The sequence below is a fragment of the Periplaneta americana genome, chromosome 5, assembly GCF_040183065.1.
Source record: "Periplaneta americana isolate PAMFEO1 chromosome 5, P.americana_PAMFEO1_priV1, whole genome shotgun sequence".
Taxonomy (NCBI): Eukaryota; Metazoa; Arthropoda; class Insecta; order Blattodea; family Blattidae; genus Periplaneta; species Periplaneta americana.
Window position 1 is genome coordinate 46,386,790 of NC_091121.1, and position 25,571 is coordinate 46,412,360.

Consider the following 25,571-nt stretch of genomic DNA (forward strand, 5'->3'; position numbering starts at 1 on the left):
ATACAGGGACATCATTTTATTTTTACTTCAATTTTTATTGTACCTGAGTTTTTGAATGTACTTCACTCCCACCCCTTCTACTAAGGAAGTTCCAACTCCACACAGAACAAAGACCGCAGATAGTAAGCAGTACTGAGTTACTGAGTATAGTACGTTCCAGAAATATGTTCGCGTTTTCCAGTGACGAAAGAGCTTTCAATATTGAATCATATTTTCGCACAAGTACTGTCCGTTTGCCTACGTCGCATCCCGATTTCCCCCACCCGCTTCTGCTCGCCCCTCTGTAATAGCTGGGCTGTCTTAGCTCTTTTCTGAAAACATTCATTTCTCTTAGGAATTGGACGTTTACGTAATATTATACAGCTGTTTAATTTAACTTAAATGAAAGGGCCTCGTTAAGTAATTAACTGTCACGTGATTTCCTCCCTTTCTACAATCCTGCGGCATAACCACTTGGACGGACAGTAGATAGCATGTCTGAGTAATTTTATATTTTCGGGTCGGGCAGAAGTGAAGATTGAATTCACAGTACGTAGAGTAGGTACAGAATTATTTCAACATGAGTTACTAGTACAAAGGACGAAACTGGCAATTGGAATTAGATGCAATAGTGCGTTAATATGCACAAAAGAACTGAAGCCTGTATCGAAATGAACGGCCACCATTTTCAAAATTGTGTTTAAATATTCATATTATGATTATTTTTCAATTTAACTTCTTTCTCTATATTGTACGCTAATGTGCTGTAGACAGTATAATATACACTGCATAATGAATACGTTCGCATGGATAACTCACTTCGTGAATAAAAACACTTATTCTTAATACAGTACTGTACTTTTATTAAAGAAAAACCTAATGAAAATTATCAAACTCAAAATCGCGATATTTCCTAGTTTACGTAAATGGATGAACTACTTTTCTTCCATCCTATACCTAGTAGAGTGATTTGTGTTTTACGCCAGTATCATCGAACTCCAGTCTTGGAGGGGGGAGCAAGCGGTGTTTCCGGTTCTCTAAAGGTATAGGCAGGTTAATATTAAAAATGTTAGTAAAAATAAAATGATGTTCCTGTATAAATGAGCTGTTGTCAAACTTGGGACAAACCCTACATATTCGCACATCCAGATAAGTCTTCCTTAAAAAGTCTGCTATAAAAACTAAAATTGATATTTTTCTCCTTGCAAGAGAGTTCGTTTTTATCATGGAAATAATTTGTTATGCATTTCAGTATGTGCACAAAATCTGAGAATGCCCGTATCTTTCTTTTTGTCGTCGAACGGATTAGGAATATAGTATTATGCTGGAAATTGTTTCCATTGATTTCTAAGACTTCCAGGCCTTTCTATTTGTTTGACTGACATCACAAGTGAAACCGACTACTCTCGTCCCAACTGCTTCTAATTGTAGTATAACTTGTACAAGAATTTTAGCGAGAATGTCACCTGGAGTAGCGTTTCTGCTAGCGTAAATAGCAATTGGTTGAATCCAATCTTGCATAAATACTAATGCATGATTTGCTAATTGTTTCTTTTGGACATCAGACGTGAGATCTCCGAAATCAACAAATACGTCCACTTTAAGAGAATAATTATTAAATTGAATTTCTTCTCTGAATTTGACCTCATCGAATACTACCACTCCGCAACGTTTATTTTCATATATACTTCATCATTTCGGTAAATTAGGGAAAATGTGAGGTACAACTCTTGGTTGTAATTTTCAACGCACTCGCGGTATTGCTGTCTTATGACTTTTTATATTAAAACAGTCCGATCGGTTATTTACCGAAAGCTGCCTATCTTTCCTCGGAATCGCTCTGGCCCACTTTCCAAACTCATCTTTTTCTTTAAGAGATGAAAAGAAATGTCTTGTTACACTATTTCTGCTGTATTCCGATCTACAACCCGGAACAAAACAGTACAGAATTTTTGTAATTATTTTGTCAACCACCTCACAATATTCTTTTGTCACTGGTTAATTCAAAGCACAACAAATTGAAGACATCTACATAACTCTCAACAACAAAGCATATTAACAACCCCTAGCTACTTTCATCATTAAACGCGCGAGAAATAGGCCTATGTTTGTGCGAGATCGTGCGTATTTGCTTGTTTTTCGCACAGAATCAATACGCGGTAAGTGTAAAAATTCACATTCAGTATTCCCAACGTAACACACATAACAATTTCCCTCTTCTTACCGCTTAAGCGCGACATTCATTTTACTGCTTTAGGCTTTTAACATATTATTTTTAGAGACGTTTAACATAGTAATAATTATAAATTGGAAACTTACCACTGCAATTTCACCTAAATTGCAATGTTAATTATTGTTTTTAAATATTTGCAAAAATTAAGTAAAGTCTACTACTCCACGAAACTTATTGCATTCCTGATACAAGTAACATCAAGGAAGCCGTGAAAAAATCAACAAGATTCCAGATGCCGATGTTATTACTGCAATATGTTATATAAATAATATTGTTAAAATATTAAAATGAAAAATAAATCATTACATAACCTTACCGTTTGTTTTAAGTTCGCATTTATAGACGGGGAAAAAAAAAGACAGACGTATATCACGGCCTGCTGGAGTATAATAAACACAGAAAACATTTTATAGCAACAATGTTGAAGAAAGATATTTTGGTTTTCCGAAGTTGCCATCATTAAACAGAAACCAAGATGGAGATTTCATTGCAACTGATTAGAAATTCATCTTTCAGGTATGTAATAAACGATCTTCGCACAAAATAATGTACGATACACGAGCGGTATGTTTGTTTTCATGTTCTCGGAAATTAAAAAAGCTCAACTACGTTTCGCTTTTTCAATCTTTTCCTCTACCATGAAAACGTCAACATACCGCTCTTGTAACGTATATTACTATTTCGAGGTATCTGATTTCAGACAACAGATGGATCGTAGCGATCGAAGCGCCACTAGTTGTCAGGTCCGCCACCGACAATGGGAAAGCATAGAAGTGCGTACACTATTTCTTCTATTCGCCCTGCTACTATTATTGCTGCTGCTGCTGCTACTACTACTACTACTACTACTACTACTACTACTACTATTACTACTACTACTACTAGTACTACTCCTACTATTACCGTACTATCTGTTTATCCCACTTTTTTCTTTCTCTCATTCGATGAAAGAATAAGGGCAGAATGTGAATGAAAGAAGAAAAAGGAGGGGAAGGGAAGAAAAAATTGGAGAAATACGAAAGAGTACCTATATACGTACGATATCCTTTTTATCTCCCCATTTACTCTTTCTTATTTCTCTAATTTTTTCTTCCCTTCCTCTCCTTTTTTTTCTTATTTCATTCACACTCTACCTTTATCATTCTTTTACTTTTCTATTTCTTTTTCTGTTACTTTTCCCTCTTCCCCAAATTCAAATTAAAATTCAAATTTTGTTTATTTAATACATTATGTGATCACTACATTAAGCACTACAGCCCTAAAAAGCAGAAGCTCGTGCTCGGGCGCAATTCAGTTTAGTTATACAAAATATTTTACAAAATTGAAGAGCATTCATTCAACACAATAACATTAATATAAATAAGATACAGCGTTTTTGTTTTCTCTATCACTTTCTTCTATGTCTTTCCCCATATTCCCCTTATTTTCTTTGTTCTCATATATTGTCTCCCTTTCCTCTTCATATTCAGCTTATTTCCCTCTTTCATTATGTCTTCCTCCCCCTCTACTCTGCCTTCTGTTTTTATTTGTCTACTTTCTTTCTTCTTACGCTTTAGTTCCTCCTATTCTCCCGCCTGTTCCAGTCAGCTGTTGACATCCAGACGGTCGCAGACTTCCACGTGATGTGGCAGATCTCTGGCCCTTGGGCTCGCTTGACCTCGTCCTCTTTCACACCGCTGACGTGCAAATTAATCGTTTTCTGCGGAATGCGGGTAAAAACTGCCGGACGTCTCCTCTTGACCCCTGGGATATATGTGCGTGTCCCCGCATGCGGTCACTCACTTCTGACCCTCGACTAGCCGTTGCTATGGCAATGATTAATTGCGTATGGAGTAACACGTGTCGCGCAGATCCTGTAGCAAGTGTGGCAGAGAGGTAACGGAAGCCACAAGGCTGACGAGATAGTGACGTCGTTCCAACGGTCATCTGTGAAACTCGCAGTCTTTCTCGACTTCGGACACTTGTGTAGTTAGTTCACAATGCCCACTACAATCGTTGCATGGAGTAATAATGTTAATGTTGATTGATGAAAATAATTATGACTAAGATTGATTGTGTTCGTGGCTGATGATTATTTTAATAGTTATTTAATGACGCCGCATCAACTACGGGTGGTGATGGGATTTTTGTCAGCGGCCCCCAGGGTCCCTCCAATAAATTTGATATCGGGTCTCTCCCAATGATAAACTCGACAGCTTTGTAGGAAGGGTTGTTCACTAACAGCGCCCGGAAGGGGAAGACTATGAGAACAAGGCGAATACAAGGGGAACGAGGGGAAGACAAAGAGAAAAGGTAGCACAAGGAAAAAACAAGAATAATGGGAATGCAAGGTAAACAAGGGTAATATAAGAAGAACAAGGATATACAAGAAGAACAAGTATATACAAGAAACAAGAAATCGGACAATACAAAGAGACTAACAAGAATATAAGGGGTACAAGGGAACTATAAAGAGTACAAGGGAAATGCAAGAGGAACGAAGGGAAGACAAGGAGAACAAGAGAAGTACAAGGAGAACAAGGGAAGTACAAGGATAACAATTGAAATAGAAGGAGAGGAAGAAGGGAATACAAAAAGGGAAATGAGAGAACAAAGAGAATTCAAAGATACAAGAAGGCCAATAGAAATACAATAACTAGGAGAAAGCAAAACAAGGGACAAGGGGAATACAATGAGAACAAGGGCAATACAAGGAAAGCAAGAGTAATACAAGGAGAACAATGAAAATACAAGGAGAACAAGAGGAGAACATAGGGATTACAAAGAAAACATGGAGAATACAGGGTTGTTTCCGATCTCTGATAACGAATTTGAATGACATCATGTGCGTCAGGAATCACACCGACAGCTGAATTGCGGCGAGAGGTGACAGACCAGTAGTGAGTGATTTCATAATCAGAGTGCACGGTGTATCACAGTAGCAATGCCCAAGAAAATCGAGCCTTTTTGGGAGAGGTACGAGTACATAACAACCCTTTCCGATGCCAAGTACAGTTACGTGAAAATCATAGGAGCCTGCAAAAAACGTGGTTTCGTTATTTCCAAGAAAGCATCTTGTGTGTACCTAATAAGACTGGCAAAGCTCGGATGGGATTAATTCCAGAGTGGAAAAAGCAAGCAAATCCACCCTCCGTCACAAGTCACCGCACCCCACGAGATGATAAAATTAATCTCATTCGAGCTTTACCAATCTTATTAAGTACACAGAAGATGTCTTTCTTGGAAATAACGAAACCTCGTTTATTGCAGGCTTCTTTTATTTTCACTTAACTGTACTTGGCATTGGGAAGGATTATAATGTACCCCTCTCAAAAAGGCTCGATTTTCTTGGGAATATCTGTTGTGAATCGCCGTGCATTCTGATTATGAGATCACTCACTACTGGTCTGTCACCTCGCGCCACAGTTCAGCTGTCGTGTGACTCCTGACGCACATGATGTCATTCAAATTCGTTATCAGAGATCGGAAATAACCATGTATAAAGAGTGCAAGGGGAATAAAAGGACAAAAATGGAAATACAAAGAGAACAAGGGGGTTGCAGGAAGAACAAGGAAAATGCAAGGAGTTCAAGAAAACTGGGAATACAAAGAGAGCAAAGAGAATATAAAGAGTACAAGGAGAATTCAAGGGGAACGAAGAGAAGACAAGGAGAACAAAATAAGTACAAGGAGAACAATTGAAATGTAAAAAGAGGAAGAGGGGAATACAAAGAGAAAATTGGACAACAAAGGGAATACAAAGAGAACAAGAAGAACAAGGGAAACATAAAAACATGGGGAATGCAAGGAAAACAAGGGTAATACAAGGAGAACAATGAAAATACAAGGAGAGCAAGGAGAATACAAGGAGAATAGAAGGATTACAAAGAGAACGAGGGGAATATAATGAGTGCAAGGGAAATACAAGGAGAACAAGGTGAATACAAGAAGGACAAGGGAAAGTAATAGAGAACAAGGGAACACAAAGAGGAAGAGAGGAATTCAAAGAGGAAAGGAGGAGATGAAAGAGAATACAAGGAGGATTAGAGTAATGCAAGGAGAAGGACCGTTGCAGTTTTATGTGACGGTCACTTCTCAAGTTGCCCTTTCATACCTGGTGAGGAGAAAAACTGAGTTCTACGTCAAAAATCGACGTCAAGAACAAATTTATAGAGTTTTAATTATGGTGCTTTGCACATAAATTATTACTACATCATACAGTATATTAAATGCTTCTGAGGTTGACCACTAGCGTTATTGATTTCCATTATTGTTACCAATAATACTCTCGAATATCACAGTATATACCAGCTGAACATGACTTTATTTTATCCTGGTAACATTACATTACATTAAATACAGAACCCTTAGTTACTTAGTCACCAACTTAGATCCGATCTAAGGATCATGGTGGGTTTGCTCATTCAGTATTTTCAATTGGTTATTTAATGATGTTGTTATTACAGCCGATGAAATTAATTATAGCGAAATGGTATTTGACAAGGTGAGGCCAGAATTCGCCAAGTTATTACATAACATTCGCCTTACAATTGTAGAAAACCTCGGAAAAATTCAGTCAGCTAATCATCCCAAGCGGGGATCGAATCCATGCCCCTAGTGCAGATCCAGATCAGTATCCAAACTAGTCTATCGCCTAAGCTATACCGCTGACTTTGGTATTCTAAGTTTTGATAACTAAAAATATGAGAAATACTATCGTTTTCAAGAAAACTGTTTTAATTTTTCTCACTGGAATTTCAAACAAGATTCGCTGTGTCACGATATATGCATTAAAACGCTATGACGAGGATGGTAGCTGGATTAATCCAACACGCTGCAATAACAATAGACCTGTTGCTTAGCAACGCTTCACCAATCGCCCACCTGCAGGGACTATTCATCTCATTCAGTTCATCCCTGCGCAGTTCGCGACCCCAATCGGGGATCGCAAATTACGTACGATAGCGTGCTATTATCTTAAACTGACACTAAGAGATCCAAACCCGTGACCAGTAATTACGAATCACTGAAGTGAGACATGAAGACAGCTGCAGTAGCAGTGGCGGTTTGGCCGTTGTAACGAGTGGCCTCCGACCTATACAAAAGTTTTAAACTTTTATTTTTCCATAGGTAAAGGTATCACTTTCAGGCGCATGGGGGGCACGGAGATGAAACTTAATACTTTTATGATCTCGGCACTAGAATGAGAAGGTCTGATCGGCACCACTCTCTGATCGCTTTTGAAATAGTACTATATAGTACCTGTTTCTCCTAACTAAATATGGCAGCCGTGGCGAAAATGTGACTCGCGAGGACATTGCGGCTCGCAATGATAGCTGTGAATATCTCTTGCTTCCTACCTCCCCAACCCCCACCCTCTCACTCACTGGAGTCAAACTCCGTTCCATTTGTATTTGTCTCTGACCTGAGAGTGGCGTATCGTAGCAATGTACCTCTACAAAAACGAAAGTTTCAAGTAGAATGAGAGGACGCATTTTTTTTTTTGCTGACAGTATGATGAGAATATTAAATGTATGATTTGTTCACGAGTAGGTACGAGGAAACGGTTGTGTAACATAAAACGGCATTATACTACATGTTACTGATGAAACATTAAAAGGTTAAGTTAAGTGTTATTATTATTATTATTATTATTATTATTATTATTATCATCATCATCATCATCTCTGTACGTCGTTTCTTTTTCAGCAGATGTACGAATAATGCAGTTAGGTCTTCAATTTAAACTCACAGATTTATAATCTAATGTTAAATGAAAGCTAGATGTAAGGACTTGACAAATGTTGAGCTTTTCAAATCCTTGCTAAAAAATTAATATAGGAAGCTTCGTTCTTTCGTTTGCGCTGTCATGTTCGCTACAACTTACGTTTGTGAACAATTATTTTCAACAATGAAAATAGTAAAAACCAAATTTAGATCAAGACTGACAGACAAATACCTTCGTGATTAACGACGACTGGTAGTAAGTGACATAATTCCCGATTTTGAAACTCTGTCGCAGAGACATTCTGAAGACAGTTAATTTTAGGTTGTGATATTCTTCATTTATTGTTCATTTCTTTCTTCGTTACATATACTAAACATTAGTTTGTAACCTTGTACTGTATAAAATTGTATTTAAGTGCCAGACGTAAGGAAATTTAAAATCCGTTAATAAGTCAGACAGTTGCTTCACTTCCCCTTCGGGTGCCCGCCTTCCTCCATAGATGCTATGCACGTTGCAGGTTACACAGTGGCTCGGCGCACGATCACATTTTCGCTGAAATATGGGATGGGTTGGGAATTTATAGTCATATAAAAATGCAACTTCTCTTTGTTATTATTCTGTTCTCTTTGTCTTCCCTTCTTTTCTTTGTATAGATTTTTTGATTATACCTCTGCCTCTGTGCAACGTCACAGTTTGCGGTGAGGGGAAGATAGACAGCAAAAGGTTGTAATGCTTTTTAATACTATGATGTTCACGGCCAAGATAAGCCACTTGAAATTTAACGGTCACTCACCAGCAGAAATATAACGCAATATCTGTATTCCTCTTCGTCTCCTTGAATTTCTCTTGTTCTCCTTGTATAATCCCTTGTTTACCTTGTATCCGCCTTGTATTTCTTTTCTTTTCTTCTTTGTATTCCTCTTGTTCTCTTTATATTCGTCTTAGGGTATCTGTGTAACTACGAGAATTGCATCGCCTCTAAAGGAGTTGCTACGGCAACATGATATGACAGATTAATGCTTTCATAAAAGAAAGGCAAGTTTATTGATAGAATAATAGTTTAAAGACAAAGGAAGGGAGAGAAGTTTATATATCAATACGTAAACAATAGCCTACTGCGTGTTCAGTTCAAAGTGTGTCATGGCTCGCTGTATGTCGTCATGTGGCTAGCCGATGACCCTAGAGAATTCAATCTTCCTACATTTCCGCAGAGGCGTATTACCTATGTGCAAGAGAAGTTTCCTGGCAAGTACAGCGTTTATTCTGAAGAGTACTTACCGATACGTACGGTAACGCCGGTAGTGGCAGGAATGTGAACTGTTTGGAAACACGTACTGAGGTGAGTTCTTTTTCTTACTGTCGGGATATGGGGAGAGGGTTAAGACGATTACTTACGTATTTGTTGACATTAACTTCGACGGGCAGCATGGACACGGAGCATTTGATTTGTATTGTGCAATGTTGCCGTTACCGATGATAACAAATACCGTGGGTATGACTTGCCCACGCAAAACACAGTTCGAAAAAGGTTATGGTAGCACACAGACCGTACAGACCGCCATCTGTTGCTACGACTTTCAAGTTATACTGCACACGTTCTCAAGTTCAGATTGAACGCCTTGATTAATAGGCAACTTCTCTGACATAAAAGCTGAAACTCGCTTCAAATCGCTGACTCACAACAGTGACGTCATGACACACTTTGAAATGAACACCCAGTAGAATGGAGACATTTTGCTACGATAATATCGTATGTACTCTCTATAGGACCTCTTCGCCTATAATACCCTTCTTACTATGCATATCGATATGTAAGTCAATAACGACATGTAAAGTTGATATTACGAATTCTGATATTATTTGTGTATAATAGACCAATGGCGTTCTCTCATAAGTACAAGCCAGCCAACATAACCAACTTCAAAATTTATGACACGTAATATTTAATAAGTTAATTAGCGTGGTACTCTGGTCACATATAGACTACAAAGTGGAAATGATTCGACCGAATTTCTGACTTAGTTGGAAACGATGAATGTGGAACAAATTATGTCACGGCCTCCTTGCTACAAAATATACGACGACCAAATAGCTTTATGATGACAACATAGTGAATCTAGTAGGCTGTGATCGGAAACGAGAACGTAAAATTAAAAAATTGGCCAACTTTCACGTTCCCGCTCCCGGGCTCCGGCAAGTTTCTCATTAAATGTGAATGCTCACATTTAAATATATGTATTTTAACAATTTTTCCGTTTACGTTGTCGTTTCCGTTTCCGTTTATTGTGCACCAACTTTTAGTGTTATTATAGTTGTAATAAACTTGATATGTGTCAGAGGAAAAATAATTGTTTGTATGCATCTGAAGTCTGACTAGTGTAATATGTAGTTAGTCGGCGATGTATGTAATGGAGGGGAAAGGAAACTGGCCACCCTACCCCATTATCTCCTGGCCTGATTGCCTCATAAGTGGTGCCTTCTGGATATCACATGTGAGGTTCAGACCTGACTTCAGACAGTTGACTAAAAAACAAAACAACAGTAATAAAAATGAGCGTCATGAATTTAACACATAATTCCTCGTTATAGGCTATGTATGTTTTATGCATCTCACAACAATAAAATTGAGCTCTTTTAACGTCGAACGTTAAAGTGAGCACCTATTCGGGAAAAATTTCAATTAGCCTACTATTTCTGTTATACTCTACGCCAGCGATGTCAAGGTCAAGAGCACGTAGACGGTTCTGCGTGCGATCAAGTGCTCACTGCTTGCAATGAATCTATTCTGCAGGCAGCAGCAGAGAATAAGAAGGGGAGAGCAAAGTGAACTCTATTAGCCTGTCACTGCAAGATGAATTAAACTGATTTTAAATAATAGGTAAGGTGTTAGTCATACAAGACAACATGAAATCAAAACATATTTTGTAAAATGTACCTCTCTAATAAATGTAATTAATTATAAAATAGTGGGCTACAATAAATAATAAACATAGCTTCTCCTTAACTTATATAGTTTCAGGTAATAGCTAGAATATAATTAATTTTTATATAATTATCTAATAATCCAACTAATATAAAAACACTGTTTTCCTGTTTTAAACTTAACAATACAAAAGTGAATGAAATTACAGGATATTGTGCATATGGAGAAATGAAATAATAGGATTGCAACAAATAATAAACATAGTATATTTTTTATCTTAGAGGTTTTTAGATAATGAGGCCTACCTAATTAATTGCTATGTAACTGATACACACTTAATAATATACAGCACATTTCTAGAAACAAATTTAAATTCCTGACTTCTCGTCTAATACAGAAGTGTTTTTTCTTGTTTTTGCCGACACCAATCTTCTTACGTCCGGCGAAATTATGTTTCCTGCAGCATGACGTAGCATAGAACGCTTATTATCTTTTGATAATCTTGGTATTAGTCTTGGTTTTGTGAGCTTCATAAGTGAGGAAAATTGCTCACATACGTGCTTACTGCCAAATATAGAAATAATTTGCGCCGCAAATATTCGTACCCTGGATATATTACCCGGCAAAGCGAACTTCCAACTTGACTCTGTTCAAGCAATTCAAACAACCTGGAGAGAACTTTTCCTCGACTTAACCAGAGACATCACAATGGTAAGGACCATTGTCAAACTGAAAATCTATAGACGACATATCTTCACTATTTTTTAGACACAATTCATAACGAGTCTACGCTATTGGCATCCATACTTTGGTACTTTATTCTGTAAAGTTAAATGCAATGCAGCGACGAAGAACATCTACAGTACATCTAAAGATATATTTATTACTATTTAATGTCAATAAAACAACAAAATTTCAATACATCATTTATGTACATCAATTAACAATTTCAGCCGTTTCACATTGCTCCTCTTCGTAACTAAATGCTTTCCATATATCAGACAAAGAACATTTTCACCTCTTTCGCTCATAAGAAGTCAAGAGTCCAGTCAGCCTAAAACTTACTGAACGACTTCTTCCTCAATGTGTAATGTACAACCTTTGAGTTCATCAGTGACTTGTACCTGCGTGCCGTACGTGCGCAACAATCTCAGGGCTGAAGCTGTCAAGAAATGTTTTGCAGTTCCCGACACGAGCTTGTCTCCCCATTCATTGCCGGTCTGATATACCTACTGTAAAGAGGCATACAAGATTTACTTCATTCATAATATCTAAGATTTGTTGCTATAACATGAAGCGTGAGGCGAAATAGCGTTACGATATAAAGAAAGAGATGTAACGAATCGAGAAGGGAGATTTGTTGCTAAGACAACATAAAATGAAAAGCGTTTTTGTCGTCACGGTAAAGTATAATGAAAAGGAAGATTTGTTGCTGTTTGAAGAACATATGCAAGGGATATTTCTTGCTGTTATAACATAAAATAACAAGGCAAATTTGTTGCTATGATAACGTGAAATAATAGAAAATAGCGCTGTTACTGACCGTGGATGTCGTCGATGCAGATGTGCAGGTCTTCTCTGAATACCGGCAGATGGGGCAAGCATTGACAAGCACAGTCCTTCCTCTCGGCCATCCCAGCGGTGCCGCTGCTGCTGCCCACGCACGCGTCCTTGGAGCACGACGAACCTGCGGACGAATGATTTAAATTGAAACGATGAGTTCAAAAACTGCCTAAGTCACCTTTTTCTTCGAAATGTGTTTTTTTATTTAGATGTATTGGTTATTGTAAGAAATGTCAAAGTCCACGCTCCTAACAGATATTTCGATACAAATCTAGCCTTTCAGGTAAGGCTCCCTGTAAACCAGATTTGAATAATTTCAAGGGAAAAATTGTTCCGGGGCCGGGTGTCGATCCCGGGACCTCTGGTTGAACGTACCAGCGCTCTTTCCAACTGAGCTACCCGGGAACTCCACCCGACACCGTCTCAACTTTTCCCTTTATATCCACACAACTCGCGTGGGCTGACTAAAACGCCAGGGAAAAGTTGAGACGGTGTCGGGTGGAGTTCCCGGGTAGTTCAGTTGGAAAGAGCGCTGGTATGTTCAACCAGAGGTCCCGGGATCGACACCTGGCCCCGGAACAATTTTTCCCTTCAAATTAGTCAGATATTTCGATAGCCTTGAAATATTCAGTGATTTCAATATGATCCCAAGTCCAGGACTTGGTAGGTTTAAGAAAGTGGAACAAATGTTTCCAGTTTGGGGACATTCTTCCCTCTACCTTGTGACCAGCATTCTGCGGTCATTGAAAAAATTAAAAGAAATACAGTAGAACCCCGATTATCCGTCACCCTATTAACCGATTGCTGGATTAACCGTCTGCCTTTCTCTCGCTTTTTTTTTTTGCTGCAGAAATATGTGAAGTATTGCACATTGTATTATCACGTTATTTTTTTTTCTAGAGAGGGTTATTACAAGCCTTTTCTCTTACACAGTATGGTCTATTGTTCGAATTGTCGTACTGTATAACTTCTATAGGAAATATTTTCTTCGGGTGTCAAACGAACACTCATTGTGCTAAGAATCGAAAAAAAAAGTGTAAATAATTGAGTGGTTTGGGGAAAGATAAACCGTAGCTCATCTCGCATCAGAATACGAGATCGGAGTGTAGAAAGTATGTAAATCTACAACACGAGACCTACAATACTGATATCTTTCCACAGACAGCCATCACAAGGAGTTTCCTTGCCCCTTAAAAACCCGTCGTTGACAACCAGACTTAAATTACTGAACTTCTGATCCACTATCTAGCATATTAAACGCAACACAATCAAAACCACGAAAGGAATTACGAAAGTGTAAATATTATTCACTAAATTTACGAAAATCTTTTATGGTACGGATTATCCGATTTTTTTCGATTAATCGTTCAGCCCACCCCCTTCATTACCATGGATAATAGGGGTTCTACTGTATTGAGTACATGGAAATGTATGAAGGATGAATTCAGTTAGTTGAAAAGAAATCCCCTGTTTATACAGTAGACAGTAATGAAATAAATTGATTTTCAGAATGAATTTAAAATATTTTTCATATATATTACATATATATTTTTCATCCCTACCGACGGGAGAGGGGATCTACACCTCAGACCGTTGAGGAGACGGGAAGGGTGGTTTACGCCTCAGACCGTTTGAGGAAGAAATGTGAGGGGGCTGTTAGGGGTGAAATGGTATACGGACTTGGAGAGATGGCGGGACTGGTCGTCAGAGTGTTAGCGGTTAGGTCGGTTCGGCGTGGGTGCGGTCGGTGGGCTTGCAACTCATTCCAGGGGCGCACAATAGACTTCAGGTCGCAGTGCACAGGGATGTTCCCCTCCCGGCCTCACGGAGAGAAAGAAAAAGGGCAGTGTCACCAAAAATAAGAGAAAGTTTAGTATTGTGTAACAAAATACAAGCGATTCAGCTTCAGTAGGGACCATGTTGATGAAGTTTGTGTTGATACCACAATGAGTGGTATCATACCACAATATTTTAGGAAATTGAAACCTAATGCAAAACCTGTAATTCCCTGCGATAAAGTTTACAAAGGTCAGATTCCTGTAAATGGAAAGAAATTGAATGATGTGAAATCTTTGATAAAATTTTTATATAATGATGCTGTGAATTACATTCAGTCACTTGTTGGTTGCCATTAATGATAATGTTAATGAGAGTGGAGATTATGACCATGAATAGGTCAGTTTATAGGCTTCATGTTTCTGTGTAATTTTCTACCTTTAATACGCTAATTAATCTCTGTTCAGTGCGTTCCCTTTATAAAAAAAAAAGTGAGCGGTTTCAATGTTTCCCACGTTCATAACCTTCAAATGTCGTTTAATAAGACCTTAATGCACAAACTGATACAAAAACATACTGAGCAATTAATATGATATCACTCTAAAATGTGATACTTGAAAAATTAAGTTTGTTTTTAAAAATGCAAATTTATACAATTTTTTTTTTCATCTCGTGAAAATTTCACTTCTCTGGACTTCGGGAGTTTTTGAACTCACCGTTTCAATTGGTGTGGTGTCAATGTTGAACTCTTTGTGTGGTAACTTGACGCTAGACTTCGAGTTATAAAATTTAAGTTTTGGCTATCTAAAGTACTCGTTTATTTAGCATAATTAGATACTGAGACATATAAAAAAATGTGGATGTAAATGTAATGACGTGAAATTAACTGTAAAATTAGCATTAAATTTAACCCGTATATTGTAATTTGAGGAGAAGGCTCTCAGAAAAGCGTGTGTAATTATGGGATCGCTAGCTAGAAGGATGCAGTCGACGTGTAACTCAGCACACTGGTGGTCTTGAATTCGGGCCACCGGGTTCGATCTCCGGTCTAGTCGTGCTGGAAATTTTGGTGGACAAATTTCTACACATTAAAAGGATAAAACTGAAATTCTTTCAATAATTCATTATCATAATACAATGTTCTCTTAAATTGATTGAGCATATTGAGAATTAAATCAATGGCTCTCACAAAACACGCTATGAAATGTTTCATTTAAAACAATTTTTATCTGGGAAAGGAAGCAAAAATAAACAAAATTGTATTGAACTTTTTTGTTTGAAATATTTCAAAGATCTCTCTGATTGAGATTGTGGCTGATATGTACAGATACGGAAATAAAATTTGGAGCTCCCTTATTGTTTCGCTTACAAAACAGTGCGCATGTGCAGCAAACAAGAGCCCCCATATGTATGCTACTTATGGGCAGTCATGTGAAATTGTTGCCTACATACAGGTGGACTCCCATCAAGACTCGCTCCAATTTTTAATTTCATATCTGTACATCTATTATCAAGGAGTATATCTCACTTGACGATAGTCTGTGTGTCAGAGGAAGAACAATTGTTTTTATACATTTTGTATTGTATGTAGCAATAAATACTAAATTAAAAAAAGAAATAAATCTGAAGTCTGATAATCAGTGAAATATTTACCTAATTGGCGATGTATGCAATGAAGGGGAAAAGTAACTAGCACTATACCCCATTATCTCGTCAAGCTAATATACATTTCATAATTGTGCAGAAATAATGAATAACACAAAGTTAAAATTAGTAACTCATTATTACCATAAATCGCATACAAACACTGTAACGATATGTAGGCCTAGTGTCATCTTTTGTGACACATGATTACATAACAAAATATACTTTGATCCCCGCTGTCACCCCAGAATGTTTGTCCAGATAATTTTTCTCCACTCTGTATATCTTAAGACGTTTCAAACTTGAGGGAGGGGGTGAGATTTTTGCCTAAAGTTCACATAACCCTTCAGACTCGTCTACTCACCCTCTGCGGTGAACATATCGCCCTTGTGCTGTCTGCTGATGGTGACGATGGGGTGGTCAGCTTGCGAGAGGCGCCACAAGAGGAGCCACTGTAGCAGTAGGACGCCGCGCACCGCAACTGCGCAGCCTGTGGAATTCATGTCGCAAGGGTCCGGACCTTCATGGTCACCATCTCGTCATCTGCAACAATGAAAAGAGCACGCACACTACAGTCCAGATCTGGCTGGATTCATAGCTGATTTACGAATTGTGATAGATTATTGTTCCCTTCAATATTCTTCATCTGTATTCAGCTGAAATGTCCGGTGGTATAAGCTGGATTGTATCACGGATAATATCTTTATATTATAGACATGTTAGTACAAAACTGTGCCACGAACCCATCTAAAGTCTCGCTTTCTTTGACTAATGATTCTGGTGCTTACCACTCTCTACGTTTTGAATAACATTTCAGGAAGAATCGGTCCTGCAGCTCAAAAACTTATTTAAAAATGATGTTCTGCGAAATTCCAAATAAGTAACATCCTGCTCTTGGTTGTTTAATGGATGTGATGTCATATGCTATGACGTAACATCATCAATATTTCTGATTCTAAACCCACATTAACAAGACAAACAGCTATCATGCGAGAATATAGAAAGCATAAAAGATGAGAATAATTAATGAAAATGCCAAAGTACTTAAATGAGGTTATGTGGAAGTTAAAGAATACATTTATTAATTGAAACATACATTATATTCTTTCTTAAATTCATCAAGTTTAGCAGATGTTTTCACAGAAAGGTTTTCTTGAAGCTATGGTTCCATTAATTATTAATTTCGATTCAGGAATCCGCCCCCGAGCACGAGTTCTACTCTTTCAGGGACGAGCTAATGTTTTTCTGTATATATTATATTTTATGTTACAATGATTAGCAAAATAAATAAATAAATAAATAAATAAATAAATAAATAAATAAATAAATAAATAAATAAATAAATAAATAAATAAATAAATAAATAAATAAATAAATAAATAAATAAATAAATAAATAAATAAATAAATAAATAAATAAATAAATAAATACATTTTCTAACGTAAAACTTCAGTGCTCAAGGGTCAATTGAAAAAAAAATGTTACAGAAATTTCAACATCTGACGTTACCTGTTTAACAATGTCAATAATTACGTCACATTGTTCTGTTGTCCGTTGCGTAGCAACGAATCACACTCTTGCATTAATATGGTGTTTATTAGGGTGACAGCAGGGCTGGGTGACAGACTTACTTTGTTGCATGATCTACCAATATTTACTTTTTCTGGGAAAAGCCAAAATATTCACCTCAAGCGGGTATCAAACCTAGGCCGAAGAGCAGCTCCCGATCGATAGTAAAACGCGCCTATTGCCAGGGCTATAGGCAGTAGATGTTTCATTATGTAGTGGCAGCTGTCATTTGTCCTTGTTGCTGTGACGTGTTTGTTGTTTCTCAGAATCGGTTGAGAAATAAGTTACTATAGTGAAAAAGATTGTATTGTGCGTAAGTAGAATGTTCTTTACTCTCTGCTTGTACCAGGTTATCTTTGCTTACATTTTACGGTCCACCGCTGTGGAGTAACGGTTGACATGTCTGACCTTGAAACGAGTGGGCCCGGGTTCAAATCCTGGTTGGGACAAGTTAACAGGTAAGTTTTTTTTTTCCGGGATTTTCCCTCAAACCGTTAAGAACAAATGAAGGGTAACTTTCGGCGCTGGACCCTGAATAAATTCCGCTAGCATTATCACCTTCATTACACTCAGACGCTAGATGACCATAGCTGTTGATAAACGTCGTTAAAAGCCAATAAAAATTACAATTAGCGTACTATGCATGTATTACTCAGTCCACCGCTTACTCCCAAATGATGGACTGCCACCACATAGTATGTAGGTGAATCGTAAGTAGTGTCATTCATTTCAGGGGGTTATTCTTTGAGATATTTCGAACAAAATATGCTTGATGCGGTTTTGCTCGGTTTTGCTTCCTTTTCGAGAAAAAAATTATTTTATAGAAACATTTCTTAACGTGTTTTGGGAAAGTCATTTATTTAATTCCCAATATGCTTTATAAATTTAAGAGAGTAGTGTATTACGATAATAAATGATTGAAAGATTTTCATTTTTGTCCTTTAAATGTGGAGAATTTTGATCTGAACAAATGTTACATTTTAAAATTCCTTTTCAGAACGAAAAAGTCACATTTGTTCGGCTCAAATTTCTGCACATTTAAAGGATAAAACTAATATTCTTTTAATAATTTATTGTCATGGAATGGAATGGAATTTAAGAGAGGGGGACACGGATGGCCCAGCACTGCGACCTGTTGAGATCTATTGCTCTAACCCTCGATATGGAATGAGTTGCGTGCCATAGAACCCCTACGCGCACCAACCCAACCACATGACTCCCTAACGACCGGTCCCTACAGCCAACAGAAATCCATATACCATTCCTGCTTTAGCAACTTCCCTATCGGTCCGAGGCGAAACTCCTCCTTTGAGTTGTTCCGTCTCGGGTGCTTGTTGCAGAAATCATCCAACGTCGTTTAGCTACATTCCACGGAGGCCGATCGAGAGAGCCAGTAGTTCCGGGAGGCCGCCTGTAGAGTAATCTGAAAAACCAGAAACGGGATGATGAGGAAAGGATGATGGGGGAGGAAAGGAAGTGGCGAAGATGAGTTGGGTTCCAATCGCTTGATAAAGTTATCTGATATTCATGCATAGGAGTGAGGGAAAAACCCCGAAAAAACTCCCCCCCCCCCTGAATTTATTGTCATAATATATTACTCTCTTAAATTGACTGAACATATTGGGAATTAAATCAATGGATTTCCCAGAAGAAGCTATGAAATGTTTAATATAAAACCATTTTTAATCTTGAAAAGGAGGCAAAAACGAGCAAAATTGTATTAAAGTTTTTTATTTGAAGTATCTCAAAGAATAACCCCCTGAAATTAATGACACTACTTACGGTTTACTCTGTAGACCTTTGATGATGATTATGGTGATGATGAGAACGAGAAGAAGTATGGGGAAAGGAAGAGGCTTAAATTTTATTTTAACATCTACTTTCAAAATCTTTACTAGGCACTTCTAAATATACAGTATTTTATTCTCTTTAGAGTATTTTATATTTCCTTATTCCTGTTTCATTACCGCAAAATTGTGTTCATGTCTGTATCAGAACACGAGAATTGTGCACGCGAACAAACCACCAAGGCAGAACGAACCACTTCAGCATCGCAGAGCTAGCGATAGTTGTTACAGTGCAATAAAGTAGTCATAACCTAGCAGCGGGTGCCATTTGTACAGGTGTAGTTTATAGAGAGAGTTTGTAGGCAATAAATGACTGTCACTTAAGCGGATATTGTCTGCTAGCAAGCAGTCCGACACGTTTGTATCCTAGATACCGTCTCCATTACTGTACAGAGAGGGAACATGCTTTCCAAAAGATCTCTGTTAGCTACTGCAGTACATTTCTATTCGCCTGTGCAAGAAACTGCGTTCCAATAAATCTCGTTTTATGTAGTCCTACGTTTCTCAGACTTCTTAAAAATAAGGATGAATATCTTCTTATTCTTCTTCTTCTTCCTCTTCTCCTTCCGAAGCAGTACATCCCTGTGGACTTTTGCTGCCCTCACGTTTAGCTTCCATTCTTCTTGTCTTACCGTCTTTGCCTTCAAATTTCTAACTCCCATTTTCTGAACAACAACCACCATATCTTACAATTATCTCCTTTTTGACCTTACTTTCCTGACATCTCACATCCAAACATATAGAGTGACTCACAAAGATCGCGCAATAATCTAGAAACCAGTAGCGGCTGGTGATCAAAATCCTCGGTGAAGCCAGATGCAACTAGTTTAAGTGCCTCCGATAGGAAATGTTTGTTTATGATATTAATTATTATTGTTATTATATTATTAATATCATTATCACTGTATTATTATTATTACTATTATTAGTCTATTCTTATTACCATCAATGAAAAATAATAATGTCACTCACCAAATAAGCTGTTATGCTCTGAGTTTCAGTGATTGTTTCAGTGTGATGAAGCATCCCATATTATGTGTTGAAATTCCCCTTTCTTTCTTTTATTTTTATTTTTTCCTTTGACAGCAACAAACAAGGCCAAGAGAAGTTTATTTTGCATCACATTACCACATAACCATTTATGTTGTCCATACCAGGATGCAATAGAAACTCGCGTTTTAAGATTATGTGTCAGAAAAATTATCAGCGATGTCGTAGGTATTTCGGTAGTCTCTCTCTTTATTTAAAACTTCCTTTCTTTTAGTATTATTTCTTCTCGAAAAAGGACACTCTAACAATGAATTAACTGCACCAGCATTATTTCTCTCATTTGTTTCTGTTTATATTTTCCCGAAATACATAACAACATTGGCCCAGATTCACTACTGTACTACGAAGTACAATAGTAGAACACCCTCGCTTATGTCATAAACTGAGACATCAGGGAAGAGAATCTCGAGTGGGTTTCTGCCTGCCAAAGAGCTGGAATTTTGTTATTTATGGTCTAGTTAGGAAGACAAGTCACCACTGCTATTCCCACCCCACTCCACCCTTGAGGCCGACCCATGGATGGGACGAGTGAAACCTGACCAGGCCAGCCGAATTGTGCCTCAGCTACAACGTTTTAAGCGTAAACTCAAAGCCCGCGAAAGGACATGAAATGCATTAAGCCAAACCCGGCACGAACGATTCTGGCCTCAGGAACAAATTTTACTGCAAAACAGGTCTATATACATACATCACAAGCCAGACCCGGCACGAGCGATCCCGGCCTCAGGAACAAATTTTACTGCGAAACAGGTCTATATACATCAAAGTTTTCAAATGCTTCTACAGCGATATATGCTTCATTCAAATAACTAATACATTATATAAAAACACAAAATTTGATTTCAGTTAAGCCAAGTGACTGAGGCCCGGCCTCACTTGCCTCAGTCAATCAGCCGCCACTGCTAGAAACTGATTTCGGATAAAATTGTAATGAAAAATGTTCATAGGGTAAAGCAGGGTTGGGCAGCAAGAGCGGATTCTACTCTCTCACGGGAAGCCGTATGATTTCTCTTCATCCCCTTTCTTCCCCGCCGAACACCACGCAGCGTTGATTCAGTAACGGATGAATATTAAGCGTCCCCGTTTAGAGTCTGGATGCGCTCCCGATGCCCAGCCCTGGGGTAAAGGTTGATAATATTGTGGTGTGAATAATATTGTATTACTTCTTTTTGAGAATCTATTACAATTTTACTGAGCGAGAGGAATATCGTTTTTTTGCGTCAACGTAATGTTCGTGGACAAGTTGCTGCACGAAAACGGTTCTTCTATAAAAACTATAAGTAGTCAAAACTTATTTAAATTTCAAAATTAAATTAAATTTTATTTTGTATAAGATAGCTTGCTATGTTTTTAGACAATATCGTTCTAAATTAAAGCATTAGGTAAAATTGTTAAGTGGGATAAAACCACTCTGTGAATTATTATTGTTACAATATTGTGTTGTTAGTGGTAATTACTGTACATAACCTGTAATTTGTCATGACAATATCTATTTGATCTTAATAGTCTTAGCTATAGTATAATTATGTTCGTGTATCTATGTTCTCTTATTGTTATGTACATACATAGGCCTACATACAGTGCCACCGGCGTGGCTCAGTCGGTTAAGGCGCTTGCCTGCCGGTCTGAAGTTGCGTTCGGGCGCGGGTTCGATTCCCGCTTGGGCTGATTACCTGGTTGGGTTTTTTCCGAGGTTTTCCCCAGCCGTAATGTGAATACAAGGTAATCTATGACGAATCCTCGGCCTCATCTCGCCAAATATCATCTCGCTTTCACCAATCTCATCGACGCTAAATAACCTAGTAGTTGATACAGCGTCGTTAAATAACCAACTAAAATTAAAAAATACATACATACATAAGTGTTCTGCCCATGGACAGGTCTTTCACTGCAAATCCAGCATTCTCCAACCTTTCCTATTTTCTGCATAGTCTCCGCATATGATCCACATATATTAATGTCGTCTATCATCTGATATCTTTTTCTGCCCCGAACTCTTCTCCCGTTCACCATTCCTTCCAGTGCATCCTTCAGTAGGCAGTTTAATCCTCAATCTTCTTTTATTCTTTCTGATGGGTTGAAAACAATGCACAATACTTAAATATATAAAACTCTATAAGATTACTCTAACTCGTGTCATCGTGTTGTATTCAGTAGGTACTATAACGCAAGCAATCGTATGTTTCTTATTACCAGTGTACTTATTCATCCCTGCCATCCCTCTTGCAGCGAAAGAGGGGAAGAGTACAGACGCCCGCAAGCCCGACTGTTTACCCGGCGGTCGAAGCACACACGGTGAGCTTATGCTGACATGACTGTTCTACAGCAATGCACGTAGTCTCCCGAGAGTCAACTGCGTGCGTCAACGTAGTAGGCATGGTAGTAATAAATCAAAGTTATCAACAATGGATTCCGTTCGCAGTTCGTTGTGAATTTTTATGGAATACTCGTCCTTTGCTCTAAGCAATGCACGTTATTAGTACAGTGTGATTCTAAACGCTCCAGCGAATTTCACAATAATCTGTGTTACGGATGCAAGAACTGTGATAATCCCGAAATGATTCAAAATCAAATATATGTATATATAAAATTTCTTCTTCACAATGATATCAAGAATCAGTTCCTAGAATATTGCATGATCTTCGTGAATCACTCTGTATAATAACATGCTTCCAATACTACTTCTATTTCTTTTTAGGTCCACGAGCCAAGTAATGAGGCAAAGTTTTGAAAATCTGGCAATATACTTTCTTTTTAATAGGTGTCCCATTTTCACACAGTTATTTCTTAATTGTCCGCATTCCAGTTACACAAGATAATTTGTAGAAACAAAAGCCGCCCTAAATAAGGGTTCGATAGATCGGCCTACTAATCAATTCATAAAGAATAATAAGTAAACAAAACAATTTTGTGACACTTGGAAAGAAAAAGAAAAAAAAAACATTAAGATAAGAAAACGTAGGAAATCATTTACAATAAAAATTTTGTTGGGTACAAATGATTACTAATTATAGCTAAGGATGATTTTAACACGTGAAATCCTATGGTATCAATCGTTGCATCACAAATTCTATATTGTTTAAGTTGATTTAAAGTTTCACGTGGGATCGTGCCACGGGCACCGAACATGAGCCCAAAAACTGTCCAATGTGTAATGTGGTATTGTACTCCAAGATGCTGACAACAAGGCTCATATATGACTTGTTTTTCACGATACACCTCTTGTGGCTGTTGCTCATGCATCTCAAAACGGATTGTGGGATCAAGAATGACACCCTTATCCTTCTGCCGATCAATTATGATGATATCAGCCCGTCTAGTAGAGCCATCAGAAGAGACGCAACCAACCGCCTCATAAACCTCATAGGAAGCATTCTGACGGATTGAAGCTGCGATGAGAGAACGAACCGTATTATATCTGTTGATTCGGAGCAATTCTCCATGATGGCAGAAACTTACAATGTATGTTCTTTACACCCTTCATTTAAGACATATTTAAGATATTCTAGTAATTATTTTTCGATAGACGCGAATGTAAAAGTTCTCACCGCCAGTGACGACTATTCATACACCGTATAAGCACAACTCCGAGATATGAACTGTCATCCTCAGGTCTTGTTCACAAGTTAGTTCATTCAAGTCGGGGATTGAGACTGTGATATCAGCCTGAAAGCATATTTTTGGCGTAGCACTATGGCTTCTTTCGTTTCACTAGGAACGGGAGCAACTTGGGAAATGACCGATACTTGAAAGTACAGGGACATCATTTTATTTTTACTTGCATTTTTATTGTACCTGCATTTCTGAATGTACTTCACTCCCACCCCTTCACTAATGTCCTTGCTCCCGTCAGACACACAAACTTACGGCCGCTGTTGCATTCAAAGTCTTCAAGCAGTGAAGTAAACACTGCAGTGTATAGTGTGTTTCAAAAATATGGTTGCGTTTTCTATAGAAGAAAGAACCTATATTAATAATATCATACTAAAAAATTATATTCAAGAAACGATAAATTCAATTTCAGAGAATATGCTTCAAAATGTTTTTAATAATATGCGTAAAGAATTGAAGCCTGCATTGTAATGAACGGCAACCATTTTCAGCAACTTGTTTAAAAATTCAGATTAGCTTATTTTGAATTGAGGTGGCTAGAAGCAAAGGAATGCTAGTGACATTTGTAATAACATGAGTTTAGTGGCAAAGGGATATTTTAATCTCATCACACATTAAAATTTAAATAAAAGATTTCACCGATTTTACGAAAGCTTAAATATTTAAACCCCATTTTCTCAAAAGTAACTTAAGTACACTTACAGCCCTTTACTTATGAGTCCCTCAGTTTAAATGCACTCTCTATATTGTATGTTAACAACAATAATTAATTATGCTAAATAAAGTAGACATTACATAATGAACATAACCACCTGAAAAGTTGAGTTTTTGAAAAAAAAAATGTTACTACTCTACTGTATTTTGATAAATTCCATAAAAATGATGATCAAACTGAAAATCGTAATATCGTATTTCCTTACAACATAAATGGATACACTACTTTTCTCTCCTCCTATACCTAGTAAAATGATTTGTTTACATATTGCACTAGCAACATCAAACTCCTGTAATGGAAGGGGGCAACAGTGTTTCCGAGTATAGCCAGGTTAATGTTAAAAATGTTGGTAAAAATAAACTGATGTCCCTGTACAAACACCTCTTTCTTATTATCCATATCTTCCCCTTGTGCTCCTCGTATTCTTCTTGTTCGTCTTGTCTTCCCCTTGTTGTTCTTGTATTCCCCTTGTTGTCCTTATATTCGCCTTGTTCTCTCTGTATTCCTCTTAATCTCCTTGTATTCTTCTTGTTCTCTCTGTATTTCTTTCTTTCTCTTCGTACTCCGTTCTCTTCGTATTACGCTTGTTGTCTTTGTATTCTCCTTGTTCTTCTTGTTTCATATCTCGCACCACTCACCCGTAGTTCTATGTAATAATGTACAGCGTAGGCCCTAGTATTTGATGATATGAAATAATGGGTTAAATTGTTATGTTTTATTTAACGACGCTCGCAACTGCAGAGGTTATATCAGCGTCGCCGGATGTGCCGGAATTTTCTCCCGCAGGAGTTCTTTTACATGCCAGTAAATCTACTGACATGAGCCTGTCGCATTTAAGCACACCTAAATGCCATCGACCTGGCCCGGGATCGAACCCGCAACCTTGGACATAGAAGGCCAGCGCTATACCAACTCGCCAACCAGGTCGACTGAAATAATGGGAAATCCAGAGT

At 37.8% G+C, this 25,571-nt stretch overlaps 1 protein-coding gene across 1 annotated transcript in view; it reads right to left on the minus strand.

Annotated features, from left to right (window-relative positions):
- Positions 1 to 25,571, minus strand: part of sha (shavenoid) — a 364,087-nt gene that overhangs the window by 83,484 nt on the left and 255,032 nt on the right. Inside the window, exons 3-4 of the mRNA XM_069825587.1 lie at positions 16,190 to 16,368; positions 12,386 to 12,529 (exon numbers count right to left, since the gene is read on the minus strand). Coding sequence (XP_069681688.1) covers positions 12,386 to 12,529; positions 16,190 to 16,328 — 283 coding nt within the window. The 5' untranslated portion in view covers positions 16,329 to 16,368. The remainder of the gene's footprint in view (positions 1 to 12,385; positions 12,530 to 16,189; positions 16,369 to 25,571) is intronic.